The sequence below is a fragment of the Perca flavescens genome, chromosome 10 (genome assembly GCF_004354835.1).
Source record: "Perca flavescens isolate YP-PL-M2 chromosome 10, PFLA_1.0, whole genome shotgun sequence".
Taxonomy (NCBI): domain Eukaryota; kingdom Metazoa; phylum Chordata; class Actinopteri; order Perciformes; family Percidae; genus Perca; species Perca flavescens.
Genome location: NC_041340.1, coordinates 16,146,043 through 16,164,603, shown reverse-complemented (window position 1 = coordinate 16,164,603; position 18,561 = coordinate 16,146,043). Strand labels below are relative to the sequence as shown.

At 38.3% G+C, this 18,561-nt stretch overlaps 2 protein-coding genes across 3 annotated transcripts; both read right to left on the bottom strand.

The window, feature by feature from the left end:
* Positions 1 to 316: 316 nt before the first annotated feature.
* atl3 (atlastin 3) lies at positions 317 to 13,331 on the bottom strand. Its single transcript, XM_028589392.1, has 14 exons — positions 13,020 to 13,331; positions 11,349 to 11,573; positions 9,137 to 9,271; positions 8,144 to 8,248; positions 8,011 to 8,061; positions 7,723 to 7,779; positions 7,512 to 7,604; positions 7,272 to 7,410; positions 7,038 to 7,165; positions 6,905 to 6,961; positions 6,724 to 6,795; positions 6,371 to 6,562; positions 4,474 to 4,713; positions 317 to 2,664 (listed from the first exon to the last, which is right to left on the bottom strand). The coding sequence occupies exons 2-14, from the start codon at positions 11,550 to 11,552 to the stop codon at positions 2,602 to 2,604; spliced, it is 1,536 nt and encodes a 511-aa protein (XP_028445193.1). The 5' UTR covers positions 11,553 to 11,573; positions 13,020 to 13,331; the 3' UTR covers positions 317 to 2,601.
* A 260-nt stretch (positions 13,332 to 13,591) lies between these two features.
* si:ch211-145o7.3 (forkhead box protein N2) lies at positions 13,592 to 18,280 on the bottom strand. Of its 2 annotated transcripts, none has more exons than XM_028589840.1 (5): positions 18,100 to 18,280; positions 16,680 to 17,337; positions 16,294 to 16,415; positions 15,678 to 15,733; positions 13,592 to 15,239 (listed from the first exon to the last, which is right to left on the bottom strand). In XM_028589840.1, the coding sequence occupies exons 2-5, from the start codon at positions 17,289 to 17,291 to the stop codon at positions 14,887 to 14,889; spliced, it is 1,143 nt and encodes a 380-aa protein (XP_028445641.1). In that variant the 5' UTR covers positions 17,292 to 17,337; positions 18,100 to 18,280; the 3' UTR covers positions 13,592 to 14,886. The 2 variants fall into 2 exon arrangements, with proteins under 2 accessions (XP_028445641.1, XP_028445642.1); XM_028589841.1 differs by having other exon boundaries at positions 16,680 to 17,077; positions 18,100 to 18,277.
* Between the last annotated feature and the right edge of the window lie 281 nt (positions 18,281 to 18,561).

Genomic DNA, 18,561 nt, shown 5'->3' with positions numbered 1-18,561 from the left:
AAACTGCATTTTGTTGAGTCGAATTTACTCTGCAAGGACAATGAAATTTAATCTAATCTTGAGTCAAAATTCAAATGCAATCTGAAACAGAACATTTTGTGTCTGCACAATTATATGAAATAAAAAATTCTAAATGAAATAAAAGCCTGACATAAGTAGCAATTTTGTAAAATATGAGTGAAATCAGAATAAATATGGCCACACAGCAAGTGTTTCTAATAATGAACCTGCTGGGGGGTCTGTGTGGTAGACCTCAAAAGATACTATATCCTATATTTAAATAAAAACAGTTAAAGGAATGTATTGGAAAGGCACATTAACAGTTTCAAGCTTTGTTTATTTTTTTGAAAACAACATTTCTCAAGTCAAGGCCACCTTACCCCCACAAGAGATGATTACATTAGCCGTAGCTACAATATTGCATGCATTTATTCACCTTGGAATGAGCTGTGTGCAAAAAGCACCAAAGAGGAGGGGGAGTGCAATAGAAAGTGCTTGTAAAACATCTTAAACAGACATCAAATGTGCAAAATGATGGTCAAAAATCATGGATTGAGAAAAGTCTCTCATCCTCCACTATATTTCTTTTTTGGCCTTGTATTCTTACGACTTATACCTACAGTATTGTGAAAACCCTGTGAAATTAAATAACTGTTTATCAGCTTTTTGTACGTTCACTCTGTCCTGTGCTCAAACAGGAAATATATGGCTAGTTGTTGAAGTGCACAATGCAAAAACACTAGACTATATTATCCTATTTTTGTTCTCAGGCCACACAATCTTATGGCATTTTAAAAGGCTATTTTACAATACTGAATTTTTGCCATTCCACTTCTCCAATCCAATCTTTCTGACAGAATTGGCCTCTCATATTCAGAGATGTAAGGCAAAATTGCAAATAATCAGAGTCCTTTAATCCAATGCCTGATTCATTCGGAGTTAACCTGAGAAGCCCTGCTTGGCCCCACAAAGGAAAACTAAAACCTTATACATCCACTGAGTAGTCAACTCTTTTAATTCCCTGTTAAATGGCTGCAGGTAAACAAGGACTAAGAAACAAGTCCAAGTGTATTATTTTTCCTTTTCTGTAATATGGTTTTTATTATGTTATGCAACCATTACGTGCAATTTGTTTGAAGCAAAGCTCTGACACAAGCACACAATGGTTTCAAGCTGGACTGATAAGTCACATTTAGTGATTATTTTTAAACTGTAACTGAAATAGTTGAAATATCCATTTTAGCTGCAGCCAGGTCACCAATGTGAACAATACACCACAATGATGTATCACAGGGTTTACTTACAGTGGAGCTGATAGCACAGGCTACGAGTAGTCGCTAAAAGCATTACATCAGGAATTAGTTTCTGAGGTGCAAACACGACTACACGTTAAGAATGTTTGACAACTACCAAATATGATCATAATATATCCAAGTGCTGCAGTCTTCTGAATATTGAGATGTGTACAAACAGCCACTCAGTCCCATTTTCTACACGTTTTTACTGCTTATTGTGTTTTTCTGTCTGAATGTTTTAACACCCTGCTTAATTATTCCATGCATGTTTAACACTTGCAATGTTTGAGTGGCATAGCGTTTTCTCACTGAGTACAAGGTCGAAGTATAATTCAAATATTTAAAGATAACTCTTTGGCTGACTGGTCCCTAGTTTTATTATCATCTTGTGCGTTGAACAGCTTTAAGTATTCCAATAGTGTCTTATCTTTGGATTTAGAAAATGTTGCAGAATATAAATTCCTATATATAATTTCGCTAGAAGAGTCTAGTATCAAAATCTACAAAGTATAACGCGCTTCCATCAACGAATAAACGGCAAAGCACTTGAAACAGATGAGATTCAACTGAACTCCCATTACATGCAGCTTCCAAAATTTACTGTGCTATATAGAAAGTGCATACCCTCTTCTCTTTCAAAGTAGTGACAGTTCACCCTTCTAGAAATGCTAGTTTATATGAAATATAAAGCAAATCTACAAAAATAATGGAATTTCTTCTTTTATTCTGCTATGTAAAGCAACTTTGACCTAGAAAAGCGCTGTATAAATTTGATGTATTATATTGTTTTTAAGGCCACAAAGTAAAATAATATAGCCACAAAGAAATATGTATAAATCTATAAGCTTTTAAGCCAGCACTTTTTAGGGTAATGAGATATACTGCAAAAGCTTGGTTTGAAAATCACCCTGACTACCCCATTTTAAACAATATACAAGCAAGAAAGGGTTTTTAATAAGTTTAAAGGTAAACATCGACTCGTCTATTAAGACCAATTGTAAACTTATAATAATGGCAGTGTCAATTTAAGACATGAAGTGTCAATAAGAGGGATTTGGATGGTTTATCTCCCTGCTATTGCCACCAGTGATTCCAGTCACCCTTATATAAGCCTGGACTTATAATAGGCAGAGTAATGTGCATAATAAAGATGCTGGTGAATTGGCATCACGTTTGTACCCTGTGCCGATGTGGTTGAGCTGCATGTTTGTTCCAATGGGTGGCATGATAAGGCTTTAGTGCTGAATGTGTGCTTGTGTTGTGTGCTGGTAGCATTGCATCAAGATTATGAAGGTCCAGAGGTCCTCTAACTGGATTTCTTCAGGCTACTGGTGCCTGTACCTCTCGACTTGTTCAACACCACGGTGGCCTGAAAAAAAAAAAAAAAAAAAGAGGGAAAAAAGGAAAAACAATGAATGTGATGAGTCACTGACTTCCAGTTTTAGTTGTGGCTGAAACCTCTCAGCCTCATCCATCATATGTTTAACCCTGTCTGGAAGAGTGGAGTCGATCAATTCAAACCACTTCAGGTTTTGTGTAAGTAAGAGTTGGAACTTGAGGATCGACTCTAAACGGCCTCTGAGGGCTTTTCAACTCTCACCATTGTTTCATTTTCTATTTGTGCTCTGTTAATGTTTGATCCAGCGTATACTTAATTTAATTAGATAACGGACACAACTTAACATTTTTTTCTTGACATGTTGCATGTTTTGTCCTCTTCTACTTGTGTATTGTATACTTCTTAGTATCTTTATATTGTTACTTGTAACGTTCTTTCTTTTGTTACCTGCCTAGGGACTAAGGATGTAAATTAGAATATTGGCTAACTCCGGCATGTTTACATCTTGTATTTTATACTGATGTTCATTAACGTGCTTTGTCCCTATCAAATAAATAAATAACTAAATAAATAAATGTCTACATATGATGTTTTTTAAATCTCTTGTAAATAGGGGATGCAATAGTTTAAGCCACAGTGAAACGAATTTCCGCGTGCAACAGAATATGTGGTTTGGGTTAAGTTAGTTAAAGGATTTAAATTGTTAAACATTAACATGTGATTGGATCAGTCAACAAGGGTGTGGCTTAGAGAAAACGGCTACTCGATGTGGAGCTGTAAGGACTCTTGGCCTTGACTAAAGACTGTATAAAATATGAACGTAGTCTCCGCGACGTCACCCATAGGTTTTGGAAGAGCCAAAATGAAGCTCAAAGTGGGCAGCAGTCTATGCTCTCCTTCTGTGACGGCAGCCCACCTGTCACTCAAAGCTGCATGATATTAATTATGCAAAACTTCAAGCCTTAATATAATTGAACTGCATTCTGTGTTTTCACATGGGTAAAAGCTAAAATCCAAAAATACACCTCCTGCTGTGCTATTGCTCTGCTAGCTACCCACACAAGCTGTGGTTTTATACGATGGGCAGGGTTAGTTTGTCGCCCCAAATCACAAGTTAATTAAGTTCAAGATGAAGTCATCAAAAATATTTTTACGCTTTGCAGGAAGAGAAAGGAGAGGGACTTTAATATAAAACTTTCTTTAAGAACCCACAGATAATTATCATCCAACTCTGCAGAGATACATTTTTCACCTATTAGCCCATTGTTTTTTTATACATATTTACGGTATATGGTTTAGTCTCACCACTCTTATTGACCTTGTTTCAAGAAGCAAGCAAGCTTTGATAAACCCACTGTATGCTGTACTGTATGTATCCTTTTCAGCACCAAGAAGCAGACAAACAAAGTTAGCAAATAGCTGGTGAACATAGTATGCTACCCAGTACACTCCAACAGAAGTGCTTGTCAAATGATCAGTTTCTGAAACCCCCTCCTTCTCTTGTGTTTCTCAAGTTGTGAACATAATTTCATTTTTATTTATTTATTGTGCTCATATACAGTTTGTGTCATACAGTACATGACTCTATAAACTAGCACCAAAATGTATCTTTTTCTTTACATATTAAATTATTTATGTTTAGTTACAATTTTTTTGAGTAAAAAAGATAGATAACTACTTATTTCTCTTGTGTGGGATTGCTCGAAGCCATTTTTGCTCGTCCTAACATCAATTGCTCCCTATAGTAACTTTTATGGGTATATGCATTAAGTAAAGGCTATAATGACTTAACTAAAAGCTCTGAAAGCCATATAGACAAATCAGCCCGCGTATTCTTACCTGCTCTAGGACGACACCTGCGGCCTGGTCGATAGCTCCCCCTACAGTCCGGTACCGACCAGAGTAGCGGATGAAGGCCCACGTCAGCATCGACATCATAACCACACCCAGTGTACAGTCACACACCAAGGCGAAGGTAGCCAGGCCAACGAAGAGCAACACACCTGACAGCACGTAGAGGAGGCACACCAGGACAAACAGCACTGCAGGTGTCCGGAAGGCACTGAAGAGATTTTTTGACTTTTACAGCAAAGAGAAAAACAGATGATTTATAAATAATATCATCCATACACAGCAATGCATGCAATAATAATAATAATAATAATAATAATAATATACTACAGTCAGAATCATTTTAAGTGGAAATTAACAACTTCAATGTTTTACTAACTCTACACAATTGGAGAATATACCAAGTGCCTTTTTGTAAGATTCAGATGTTTATTTCAATGTCAAACAGGCATAAAGGTTATATCATGTTCATGTAGTAGTCTCTTATAGGGATGTAACGTTTACCGTTGTAACGGTAAAAATGTTGATGATAACGAATACCGTTTTCATTTAAAATATCATCACGGTGGATTAACATGGTGTGGAAACCGCCTGTTCCCAGCTTCAGAGCCTCCTGAAGTTGCCGCGCGGGCGCACTGCGTAGCCTAAAGTTTGTTTCTTGAAGTTGGAATCATGACAGAAGGAGGAGATGACAGCGCTCAGGACATTTATCAGCCTTGTAAAAAAGGCCTTAGTAACACTTGCTCTCTCTCCTGAGATGATTGAAAAATCAGTGACGAGAGTCATATCTTTGATCTCCTGCCAATCACTCGCTCTCAGACACAAGAAGGGGACAGATACAGCCGCTGTAAACAGACTTTTTTCTTTATCGTTCCTTTCCCGTTTTCGGACTTGTTGAAGTGATGTGTGTAGCCCAGAACGCAAGTTAAAAAACTATTCTGTAGCTTGCTAAACGGTCATGGGTTTTACTGCCTCGTTATCTGTGTAAACATTAAAGCTACATTTATTCATATTTCAGTAAGTGTTCTGCTATGATGTGGATAAGTTTAGCCCATGTTACGAGTCATGACATTTATTTGGAGTGAGAGAATATTATCGCCTTGATAATATTGCTGTTGCTGCGTTTCTTATTGCATAGCTGATAGATAGCAGATTGTTTAATATTACTTGTGCAGCCACGTGTTGATATTCAGGTTGTGTTAGGGCAATTTTCCAGCAACCAACGTGCAATGCCAGTAATCAGACTAGCGCTGTGGAGCCACGTGCTTAGCTGTTAAAAAAGTGTATTACACTGTTTGCTCCGTTATGGATGTGTGCGCTGTAATAGATGTGGCTTATTCTCAGTTTGTGTTACTGAGTTACATTTATGTTAATTATTACAGAGAAATTAATGTAATTCTTAGTATTGTTTCTTTTTATATGCTGGAGGCTATAACATTTAGTTTTAGTAAATAATGTTCATAGTAAGTCAGATGCTTATTAATGTGCATTATTATTTGCTTATATTTCAGAACCATTTCCAACTTCACATGTAACATCAGATACAACATCATAGTTAACTTCATGTTCGAGTTGTAAATAAATCTTCCTGGATCTCAAAGTCAGACATTTCTGGTTCAAGTTCTTACTGGACACCCTACAGCGGGCCAGTGTTTCAGTAGCCAGTTTTCAATAGTTTTTACAAGCCTATTGCCTATATTTTTGTAATATAATAAACACCGTTATACTTTTTGAAACTATTTCAGCTTGTGTAGGCCTATCAATGCTTTCTGAACATATTCAACACACTTTTAAAAAATACCGAATAATACCGAAAACTGTGATAATTTTGGTCACTATAACCGTGAGGTTACATTTTCATACCGTTACATCCCTAGTCTCTTACCGCATTGTGCTTGCTGAGGGAATGCCACATTTCCTCCAGCTCCTTTTCCAGCTGTGCTTGGTAACGGTGACAGAACTCTTGTCCGCCCATCTTCTTGGTCGAAGAGAAGTTGTGTAGAGCCTCTCGGCTGTAGAAGTGGTGTTTTTCCTCCAGAGAGTCAGGAGCCACGTAGGGCAAGTCTCCCCCACACACCTTCGAGAGGAAAACAAAAACAAAAGAGATGTAAGAAAGAATGTTTGCAGTCAGGATTAAATGAAAATACCAGTCTTATGGTGTTTCCATGTCCCACAATGCCAACAATGATAAACACACAGAGTGAAGAGGTGTAGCACTGTCATGTATGTAGAACCCACCTTCTCCATGTTCTTGTGATACTGATCTTTGGCTGTTGCCACGGCTGCCAGGTTATTGGCTTCTGCTGTAGCCTGGCGAAAAGATGTTAAATGTATTGGACTGAAAAACAAAATGATCCATGCCGCCAGTTCACAGTAAAACATTGTGGCTTATTTAAATTTATGTTAATCTTGCACATACCATGAGCATAGTCTTTGGCTGTGGCAAGTCTTCTCCCTGGTAAATCTTGATGTAAGCCTGGTAAACCAAAAATTCCAATATTAGATATATTAAAAAGAAAAACGTTTCGGGTTTAGCAAGTTGAAGATGGTACCTTGAAGAACTCAAGCAGGCCCCGGCATGTGACTTTGTTTCCATTAATTTCTTTCTCAGCCAGACGATTGGGATGCAGCAGTTTGGGGATCAGGCTCTTCAGCTCCTCTTTAAACTCAGGGGCAACCACTGACAAAATAAATATACCAAAACTCAGGACAGCACTCAGTATATTAGGCATTCTGCTAAATACTAACAAACACAGTAGAATAGCGTGGAAAACAGGGGATCTTACCATTAAGTTGTCCCTTAAAGACGGGACTGGTGGCAACCTTCAACCCAGGGTGAGGTAACAAGAAGCAGGAAATGCTGGTGAAGCATGAATGGATGTGATCCCTCACTGTTTGCAGCTCCTCATGTTGGGACTCATTCACCTTTAAAAATCAATAGTACAGTGAATTCCTAAAGTCAGTATTTAAGATCAGCCAAGTTTATTTATTATTTTCTGCCTAATCAACAAGACAGGAATTGTTACCTGTAACCGTTTATCCAGGAATTCATTGCCTCCTTTAAAACCGTAGTCATATTCATAGGGGAAGCTCCAGTCTCTGATTAGGAACATCAAAGACTGCAGGAGGAAAATTAAAAAAAAGGTGTTGAATGAAAGATAATACATTTTTATTAATCACAACAAACAGAGCAACAACATCAGCAACAAATGCATCACATCTTGTGGTTTCTCTTACCTGGAAGGGCTTCAGAAAGATCTCATCCATGGCAAGACGACCATACTCTGTGAACAGCTGTGAGGAGGACAAATATGCAAAGTTACGGAGATGCAAAAATCTGGAGAGCACCTCATGTTAAGAAGAGGTATAAGTGACAGATGCTTTTGTCAGATGCAGAAAGGCTTCTTTAAAACACCTTTATATTTCATATCCTGTTTTAAAAATGCTTCACTAATCACAACAAAGCAGGCGTTTTGCATCAAGAATACATGAGGTTGACTCTTTTTTACACTAATGTAAACAGACCTGTAGCTGCTGCAGATCGTCCTCTTGTATGTTCTGTGACAGATTGTAGATCTACGAAAGAAACTATGTAAGCGTATATTACAAGAATAATGAGAAATTACTAAATAATCAGTGATAATCAGAGATCAGCCACCTGTATTGAGCTGGTCATGGTGCTGAGGGCAAAGATGGTGGCACAGTCCTTTACGGTGGACTGGTTATCAAAGGCACCCTGAGTGTCCATCAACACTACTGCCACCTACAGGAGACAAAACGCAGCACATGACATGAACCCAGGGTGTGAGACTAGTTATAAGAAAAACACTTCAATTTCTGTTAGAAATGTATGCGTTGAAAAGCTGTTAAATTGCATAAATATCCTTAAAATTACTTACAAAAAAACAAATGCAACATAAAACTCCATAACACATGAAATGATCTGCATTGATGTAAGATGTTGAGTAAATTACAGGACAAATTATAGCAAAGGTATATTGCTCCATTCACCGCACACTAATCTGTAGCATAAGAGCTCTTTTTGGAGCAACACTGTCTAACATGCAGGGCTACAACAATGTTTTTCTCTAAATTATAATAATATATCAATATTATAACTATATTTTTATATTAATTTATTTAAAGTTTAGTGTAAAATGCATGTTTGCAAATTCCCTGAACCAAGGGGACATCTTCAGATAGCTTGTTTTATTCAAACAACAAAACAGAGGGAAAAAAAACAACCAAATAATCACAATTTAAGAAGTTGGAACCAGAAAATGTTAAACATGTTTGCTTGATTAATGTCTTACACAATGAATTGATTATGAAAATAGTTGTTGATTGATACCTGTAGATGGACTATCCAATTAATCTTTTCTGCACAACAAACACTTAAATCAGACTAACAAATCAGAAAGTGTAGTTACAGAGATGAATGGTGAACGGGTCAAAAAAGGAGAATACGGGATGAATTTTGAGGAAACAAAAATGGACAAGTAGAAGAAGAAGACCTTTCATAGATATTATTTGACATAATTATCTAACTTAGTTCTAAATACTAGGTTCCTTGATTTTACTGTGGTTTTTAATTTACATGTCCGACAACACACATACGGTACATAAATAAACAAATATATTAAGCATGTACCTCTGTTCCATCACTCTTTTTGATGAGAAAAACTTCACTCCACAGCTGGATGCCTGTTGTCTCTGGTTCTGAACCCCCTCTCCAAGAAAATCCAGTCAGCGGCTCATCATCCTCACCCAGCCAGTTTTCATCATCCTGCAGAAATACAAATAACACTTCCTAGATCAGTCAGGGGCAGGCTGGAGCTTCTCTGTCAAACTTTGTGCTTATTCAAAAAAATTAAACATGCCTTATCATGTAGGTCCAATTATCCTGAAGAATATAACAGCAGCTGCAGACATTTTACCCTGAACTGTTAATAGAAACTCCAGCTGTTCTGCATAATGTACACACAATCTAAAACACAGAGTCAATCTTTCCCATACATTTATATATTTGTGGCGGCCCGCCACAATATCAATGATATGTACAAAAAAAAAAAAAAAAAAACTGAAAGTCAAAACATATTGATTTTCTATTTTTTTTTTATATTTAAAATGGGTAAAATTGTATTTAAATTGTAAATACATTCGTTCTGATTCCCCTTTCCCCTCAAACCCCTCAACAGTGACAGAAATGAAATTTAAAACTGAAAATAAGTCTGAAAAAAAAAAAAAAAAAAGACTGAAAAGAATCAGAAGATTATCATTGAAAAAACACATGAGAATGCTAAAAATATCTAAATAAAATCTTTATTTTCATAACTTTTTTCAGTGCCAATCCCAATACCTTAGTCGGGTCATAATTATCTCCCCAGTTAGCTATTCATTTAACTGCACTGGTTAAACATTAAATTGTAGCGTTTGGCCTGATGGTGGGACTGCAGCAAAGGTAATGGAGTTACTAAAATCAATGACATTTATCAATGAGAAGAGCAAATGTTATGCCAAGCATGAGGTAAGTTTACAAGATATGTACAAAAAAAACAACTGATGGACTGAACTCCTTAAAATGTGTAATGACTAAAGTCTCAAATATTCTAAAACTAGTTAGTTCACATGTTAAAGCAGGGATGGGTGTTAACGTAACATTCAACCACAGACTATAAGTGATTTTCCAGGTTATCACACCTTCAACACAGGTGGAGGAACTAGCCAGTATCAATAGCACTCATTAGTTAACATGAGAATATTTCAGCATCAAATAAGTCCCCTTGACTGGCCATGACCTCTAAGTACAGTAGACAGAGATAGACAGAGATAGACAGAGATAGATAGATAGATAGATAGATAGATAGATAGATAGATAGATAGATAGATAGATAGATAGATAGATACACACACTTTTATATACTTTTTATTTATATAGCGCCTTTCAAGAAATCCAAGGACACTTTACAGAATTACTGTGGCTACGCTAAAGGAGGTTGTAGGCTGTGGTAAACAGGTGGTCTTTCAGGAGTTTTTTTAAAATATGCAGGGATGTAGAATTTTGGATATCTGCAGGGAGAGTGTTCCAGAGGGATGGGGCTGCAACACTAAAGGCTCTGTCTCCGAAGGTACACAGTCTGGTGTGGGGAATGGAGAGCAGGCCAGCGTCTGAGGACTGCAGGTTTTGGGGTTGGGTGTATGGATGGAGGACCACACCAAAGTTGCGGACCTCAGAGGATGGGCAGATGGCGCACCCATCAACATCCAGGATGAGATCTCCAAGCACAGAGCCTTGAGGCACGTCTGGTTGACGGGAGCTGGTTCGGAGCGGGAGTTGCTAATGGTGACAAATAGCTTCCTGTGTGAAAGGTAAGACTGAAACCAGGATAGAGCTGTGCCAGTGATACCAAGGTGATGGATAGGCGGTTCAGGAAAATGGTATGGGAGATTGTGTCAAAGGCTGCGGAGAGGTCGAGGAGAATGAGTATGCTGATGTGTCCAGTGTCAGCAGTGGTGAGTAGATCATTTGTGATTTTGATGAGGGCGGTCTCTGTACTATGATACAGTCTGAATCCTGACTGAAGGGGTTCATAGAGCTCATGGTTGGACATATGCTGATGGACTTGGGTGGCAACTGCTTTTTCCAGGATTTTACTTAGGATCGGCCGGTAGTTGTTTGCATCCTCCAGATCCGAACCTGGCATCTTGAGGATAGGGGTGACTGAGGCAGTTTTAAAAGTAGGTGGGTACTACGCCCAATTCCAAGGAGCAGTTGATGACATCCACCATGATGGAATGTCTAGTAGTGCAACCATAGAATCTATGAGTGCAACACTAAAAGATCATGTTACTGTGCGACTCACCTTTCTGTACATGTAGCGGAGCATGAAATCAAGCAGGAAGCTCTTGCCCTTTCTGAAGGCTCCGGCCACCGACAGCACAACCACGTGTTTGTCTCGGACCTCAGGAGCCAGTAGAACCCGAGCCAAAGCCTCGGTGTCCAAAGCAAAGGAGTGTTCCTCCTTACACACTGTGACGATCTGTACTGGGCCTGGTTTACTCCCCATCCTGATACTGGTCCCTGTAAACTTCACAGACAAAAACATCAGGTTGATATTAGTACTGGAATAATCCTAGAGCTGCAATTTACTGTTTTTGTTTATTTTTCGATTTCTTTGATAGATTGTGTGGTCCATTAATTGTCACAAAAACAAACTCCCCCAAACAAATATTATTTTACAATGACGCATAGAAAAGGAGCAAAATACATTTGATAAAAGTAGGAATAATACATCTTTGACATTTTTTCTGATTGTGTTTGCCAAACACAATCATCAAACATTTGCTGGTTACAGTTTCGATAATGTGTAGAAGTGCCTGCTTTTCTGCATTTTAAGTTATAAAAAAACTTTTATAATAACTTGTGTGGCTGGTCACATGCAGCAAGACATTGTTTAGGCTCTAGTTAAACTTTTAATGGACATATCACAATAGAGTTATTGTCGGTCCATAATCCAGAGCAGAAATCATTCAAAATAAATTGATCACAAGAAAACTAATGGAAAAATAACATTAATTAATAATGGCAATAACCATTAGTTGTAGGCCTAAAAGGGCAAATTCCTTAAAGGTCACTCTGCTGAGCCATGAAAGTGACTGAGATTTGGATGATAATCCCACCCAAAGCGGTTTACTCAAATACCATTTCTCCTGTGCCTACTGAAAAATCAGACAAGCACTGATCTTTCCATTAGACACAATATTTAGCTTTGTGTGAAGCCGACTGTGGGATGCTCTTATGGGTGTCATGCTGCTTGCCTCCAGCTAGTGGATTCACCATGCTGTCCATTACACTGTTCATTTTAGCTGCCTGAATGAACTTCATTGTTGTTGCTCTTTGAGGAGGACGTCCTCTTTCCCATAATGACAAAGGACAGGGAGGTGCTTCCATAACAGGGTATCTGCGGTTAGAATACCCAAATCTCGCGCTCTCCTTTCACCAAAAACCCAACACCTCAAAAAGGTGTGGCACTCAGCAGCACATGCCAGGCATTTCTATGCAGTGACTGTGTTGCAATGTAGAAAGCAATTCTGCAGCTATGGGAAAAAACAATATTTTGTAATCTGCCTGCACTTTGTTATGAGAAAGTACCGCATGGTACAAGCTAAATGTACAGTACCTTCTCTATAATTTGCATTGCTTGATCTTAGCAACTGCCACTTAACGTTGACAGCAATGTTGGCTACGCTGGCAGTACTTGTAGCTACCTGTGTGGCTAAACTAAACAAATCTCTATCGTTAACGCTCAAAGCTAGCTAGCTAACTAACTAACGTTAGCTAAAGCTAATAACTATTGACAGACTATTTTACTAGTCAACGGCTGAACGTTAGTTAATTGCTTGTACGTCCGAGTGTACTCAAACAAAAACAATAAAAAGCTAACGCGTATCCGTTGTTGGCTGTCAAAGGAAACGAGTTTTAGAAAACTAACGTTTCAGCAATCTTTGGCTGCTGTTTCACAGTGTAATGTTACCTTTGGTGTCTTCAAACGGCTTCAACACAATCTCAAGAGCCAAGAAACGACTAAAGTGTGACTTTTTACACTGGCATGAAAACAACTACGAGAACTTCTTTTCCTCCACGAAACTCACACACTTCCGTCTTCAGCCTGCGCAACGTCGTCTGGGAAAAGTAGTTTTGGTGTGGTTTCCTTGCTTGTACTTTAGTCAGTCTATGAACTACGCTACCCAATGTACCTGCACTGCCTCATAGCTACGGGAATTGTAGTTTTTTATGTGAAGTTACGAATACGGAACTCCCTGAACACAGAAGTTTGGTGTTTTGCATGTATACAAATCATAATTTATGTAAAATATTTCCGTGGATGAAAAATACATTGTAGCCTAGCAACATGTTTTTTTTTTATGGAGGACATAACATATATATGTAGCAGACTATTTGGTCCAGAGGCTGTGATTGTTACTCCCTCTAATAGTTTAACTTGTCCGTATAAACAACAACAACATTGGATACATGATGAAAATACCCAAAGATATCCTAGAACAATTGTTATGGTAACAAACGGCAATGCATCCTAAACGAAACTGAACATAAAAAACAGGTAATTTAATTCACAAGAACGGCATGACAGATATTTGTTAGATTTCAAAATCTAACATTTTTGAAAATACATAACATTTACAAACAGAAATTCAGTGTACCCTGAAATGTAAAGTGGTTTAAATGGCAGTGAGTTCATTTTGCATTTTAACTCAAAATTCCAATCAAACTATTCCTGATTGAAGACAATTTAGCTTAGCTTACAAGATCATACTGTATATCTAGGTTTTAAAATTCACAAAAAATGTAAAGACATTCAGTAACATAAAATCATGTACATAAAATCAATTCTAGCAAACATTATCTGAAGAATGACAATGTGTGTAAAGAAATTAATTAAGAAATAAAATCGAAAGTACTTATATTGTTGTAATTGAGTAGTGCTTTCCAACTTTTTGAGTGCAATCTACATTTGCACCTACATCATAAATTAAGTATTTTTTAATGAAGTACTCAAGAAGTCAACTACTTTTAGAAAGGCAGCATTTTCAGAATAGTTTACAGTAGCTGGGGCAAGATATTTGTCTTAGGTTTGTTTAGAATTAGTTTTCTTCATAAAGTAACCTCCATGAAAAGATGGTCACCACTTTAAAGAATTGGAGAAGAAATGTTTGTTAAAACCTATTCATATTGAAATGGTAATAGTGTGGATGTGAGTCAAGAGCTACTTTTGTACTTTTCTTGCAGGTTTCAACACTATATTAATCTTAACTTTTTAACTAACCCTAACTTGGGAAACATCTTCTTAACTGAGAAACATACTTCTACTTGAGTTGGAAACACTTTTTCCACCCCTGAGAATGAACTTAATGTGTTAAAAAAATCACAGTGGAAAACCTAAAAACCTATTGTAATGAAGATCATAATCTATTAATACTTTCCCCTCAGTTTTGAAATCTCAGAGAATAATTTTGTCCATATTTTTCAGTTCAACATTACACTGTCAAGTCTTTGTCCAGGTTGTGATTATATGTATGGTATGGTATAGTGATAAAATCAGCTTCTGCATTGAAAGTGCCTGAACACATATTAAGTAATGTGATCCATTGTCTGTTAGTACATCAAAATGTTGATCTGTATTTTTACCTAACTACAAAACAAGCTTTAGGGCAGTGTCAACGTCTCAGGGAGAAGCAGCCAATATGCCAAACATCATCACTCCATACATTATCACTTAAGACTTTAAAACATAAATCCCCATTTATGTTGCTTTGTTGGAGCATTTGCTTACAAAGAATTGAAGCATTGCATCAGTTGTGATTGTTAAACAGGATATAACATTAATATCCGCCACCTGCCAGGTCCAGCAGTGACCCAGCAGCCTCCTGGGCCTCGGCATCGAGCTGAAGGATCTCCACAGTCTCCAGGTCCAACTCTGTGTCACCCGGCAGGACCAGGTACTGGTACTGGTGAGACTGGTAATAGTGTAACTCAATGTACCCGCTGTCTGACAGGGGGTCCTTCTCCATCTCCTCGCTGACCTCCCCCTGGTGGTATTCAACTGACTCCATGGTGACAAGCTCCTCGTGATCCGGGGTCAAAGGGCACGGTGGGTTTTCAGAGAAAGTTGGGTTATCGCTAGTCAGGATTTGGGGTGAGGGCGTGGAGAGGAGGATGGTGTGAGAGAGAGGATCTGCATGAGAGAAAAACAATACATCAAGCAGAATATGAGTCAAAAAGTAATACATTAATATTAATAACTTGTTTTCAATCAGGCTGGTTGAACAACCAGTTGTCAGATTCTTCAGTAAGCACGTGGGCCCATATAGAACATAGGCTCGGAAATAAAACAAGGGGACATAAAGGAGACTAAGCTAGGCTATTGCTGAGTTGCCAAGGTAATAGAAGGTTGTTGCCATGACAACAGGGCACAAACACAGGAACAATGTTGCATGTTGAGAAAGCTGCAGACAGGGAGAAAAGCTGCAGGTAATAAAAGTGTCACAGAGGGCTGTTACTTCATTGATGAAATATTGCAGACAAAAAAAAAAAATCATAAAGGGTCAAATATGTAAGTTCCTGTGCTAATTAAGTGACATGAGCCTGCTGTGAGTCTCCCCTTATCACTAACCTGACATTTCCATAGAGTCACACACTGCAGGCACCCCAAATTCAGCTCCTTCCAACCTGCACACAATACGGCAAGATAGTTAGACTACATACATGTAGTTTTTATTTGTTTGTTTAAAGTATACCTCAGTACAAGTATGTGTCATTCAAATGTGAAATTACTTAACACACAAATAATATTTTACTTTACTGGTTAGAAAGCAATGTCACTAAAGTAATATTTTGTTTTCTGTCTAATGATTATTTTTCTTCCAACCAACTAATCAATCAGTGTATCTCTAAAAAAAACAGAAAATAGTGAAAGATGCCCATTTCTATTTACAAAAGCCCAATTCTTCTCACATTTGAGAAGCTGGTGCTAGTTTGGCATTTTTCTTGGATAAGTGACTACACCGATTATTAAAATTTCCAATAAATTTTTTGCCAACTAATCATTTCACCACTAATATTTAGTAATTACTTTTTGTCTATTATCAAACTCATCTTATCAAAGAGTCAACAGAAAATCTATAAATTCTTTAGTCAATTTATGGATTTAATGATGTATATAAAAAATTAACTCATAATGAAAAGAATTTGTTGCAGCCTTGTTACAGACAAACTGTGATTATACTCACAATGCAGGCTTGTTTAACAGATTGATGTTGGTGCTGTGATAACTGTGGGTCTTCCTCAGCACCTCAAGGAGCACCGGTCGATACTCGGGACACACACACCACAGAGATCCCTTCCCCACTGACTGAAACAAACATACAAAACATTTCAGTGGCCCATGCAACTCTGACACAGTAGACCATATAACAACCTCAAAAAACATGTGGAGTACATCATTTCCCTGTAGGGCAGTTTAGTTGCTGACTCGACTACTGAATCTAGTGTGTTGCTCAAGGACATTTCAGTGACATGGATGCTTAAACATCTGTCCTATAATTTAAGCACAATGTCTTTACTTATTTCATGACCTGGTTGCTCTAAATGTGGTAAACATAAGTCATGTCCCCACCTGGCTCTTGTCCCTCTGAATGCGACGAAAGCTCTTGCTCAGGGACAAGTTGTGTCTAACAGAGTTCCTCCAGCCTCCAGAAGCTGTTCTGTAGTAGGGGAAATTGTTCACAATCCAAACATAGATGTCCTTCACTGGAAGCCTCCTGTCAGGTGAGTCTTCTATTGCCATGAAAATCAGACTACTGAAGGAGTACGGCGGCTTGGACGAGGCAGGAGGAATAAGTTGAGTAGGTGCAGAGGACTCTAGCTGAGGCAGTGGTGTCATTTTGGGAAGGGGCTGCAGCGGTAGGAGGTTGCCCCTCTGATGCAGCCAGTTGAGGCAGGTCAGGTCATCCTGGTCAGTTATGTTCGCCGGGCTGAGGCACTGTATGTTTTGTCCCTCAAAACACTGAGATGCTGTGCAGTGTGAAAGAGGCGAGGAAGAGTTATTAGACTCTGCTGTTGCTGGAGACAGTGAGGTAGGAGATGGGAGGAATGAAATAGGAGAAAGTGGGAGTGAAACACAGCCATTTGAGCAGGTTTGCTGCGGCGAGGAGGAGAAAGGGAGTGACCCTCCAAAAGTAGTAGGACATGGTGATGAGGGTGGCAGTGTATGAGAGCTATTCTCCATTTCTCTCCCAGGAGGAAACTTCCACGGTCATACAGCTGTACCACGGCTGGAAGACATGACAGAAATCAATTCAAGTTACTGATGAAAGGAATGATTCATGCAAATCAGGATTAAAATAACTGCTGCACATGTCCATACTGTACATATATTTGTGTGATACCCCTTACAGTTTATTCTATTACTTTGTACATTACTCTGCACTTTACTGCTTTTTGCACTTCTTTTAGAGGCTACACATTTCTCAGGACCTGTACTAGGTGTAATGACAATAAAGTTGAATCACATCTAATTAAATGTAAAAGTTGTCAACTTGCACTCAAGACTGAAATCAAGTCGAGTCAGTTTTATTTACATAGTCCATAATCACATACGTATCAAAGGTTTTAGACTAAAATAGTAAAAGTATTTCAGTTAAATGTTAGCTAGCCGTTCCACTCTGATGAGCATCCCCTAACCACCAAACGTACAAAGTCCAAAATGTTACGTACAGTAACGTTACCATCTCCCGTTTTAATACACACAAAACATGCCCAGCGGACAGGTGCAGGTCAATTAGAAAGTCAGTTATTTGTAGAAGGGTCAATCGATTAATTGCGTTAAACAAACTAACAGTAGACTTATTGCGTGTAAACACCTAATTTATAACGCTCTAAAAGTTTGTATGAGATGCCACATGGCTCTGCAACGCAGTTCAGGATGCAAATGGCGGAACAATATAAAGTTTCATTAAGCCAAGAAAGCCGCCTTTTCCTCTCACAGGTGATGTTAGCTAGTGCTTCAAAATGCATAATATTAACTAGTTACTCACCAAATTACCAAAACGATAATCCTGGCAGAATTCAGAGCTTATTAAATGTCCAAACCACGTCGTTCAAGAGTTAAAGGTGAAATTCTGGTGTTCAAAACTAGACTCGGAGTCGGACACCTTTCCCACCGTGTTCTGTTACCGTCCGAGGTCTCCATGGAAACGAAAAGGACGCTTTGCAGGGTGCGCGTTCCAAGGCGCGCTCCCGCGAAGACAGTCTCCCAACCAACCAACAGAGGGGAGACACTAGCCAAATCCATCAAGACAGTAAACATAGCAATACCCTACCCAAATGTAAAATACCTCATTAGGTATTAAGTTACTTATACTAAATTGCCAGTAGTGAAAGAAGTATTCAGATTTTAGCATGACCAGTGTAAAAATAGTGTTACAAGTAAATGTCCTGCATTTAAAACTGTAAACAAGCATCAACAAAATGTCCTTTAAATATCAAATTGTCATAGA

What these genes read in the sequence shown, in the direction of transcription:
- atl3 (XM_028589392.1), bottom strand. Translation starts at nt 11,552, where the DNA reads ATGGGGAGTAAACCAGGCCCAGTACAGATCGTCACAGTGTGTAAGGAG. An exon ending in TCTTTCTGAAGCCCTTCCAG is followed by an intron (nt 7,605 to 7,722) that starts GTAAGAGAAACC and finishes TTCCTCCTGCAG; the next exon opens with TCTTTGATGTTCCTAATCAG. An exon ending in ATCACAAGAACATGGAGAAG is followed by an intron (nt 6,563 to 6,723) that starts GTGGGTTCTACA and finishes TTCCTCTCGAAG; the next exon opens with GTGTGTGGGGGAGACTTGCC.
- si:ch211-145o7.3 (XM_028589840.1), bottom strand. Translation starts at nt 17,291, where the DNA reads ATGGAGAATAGCTCTCATACACTGCCACCCTCATCACCATGTCCTACT. An exon ending in CTGTTAAACAAGCCTGCATT is followed by an intron (nt 15,734 to 16,293) that starts GTGAGTATAATC and finishes TATTGTGTGCAG; the next exon opens with GTTGGAAGGAGCTGAATTTG. An exon ending in TGACTCTATGGAAATGTCAG is followed by an intron (nt 15,240 to 15,677) that starts GTTAGTGATAAG and finishes TCTCTCATGCAG; the next exon opens with ATCCTCTCTCTCACACCATC.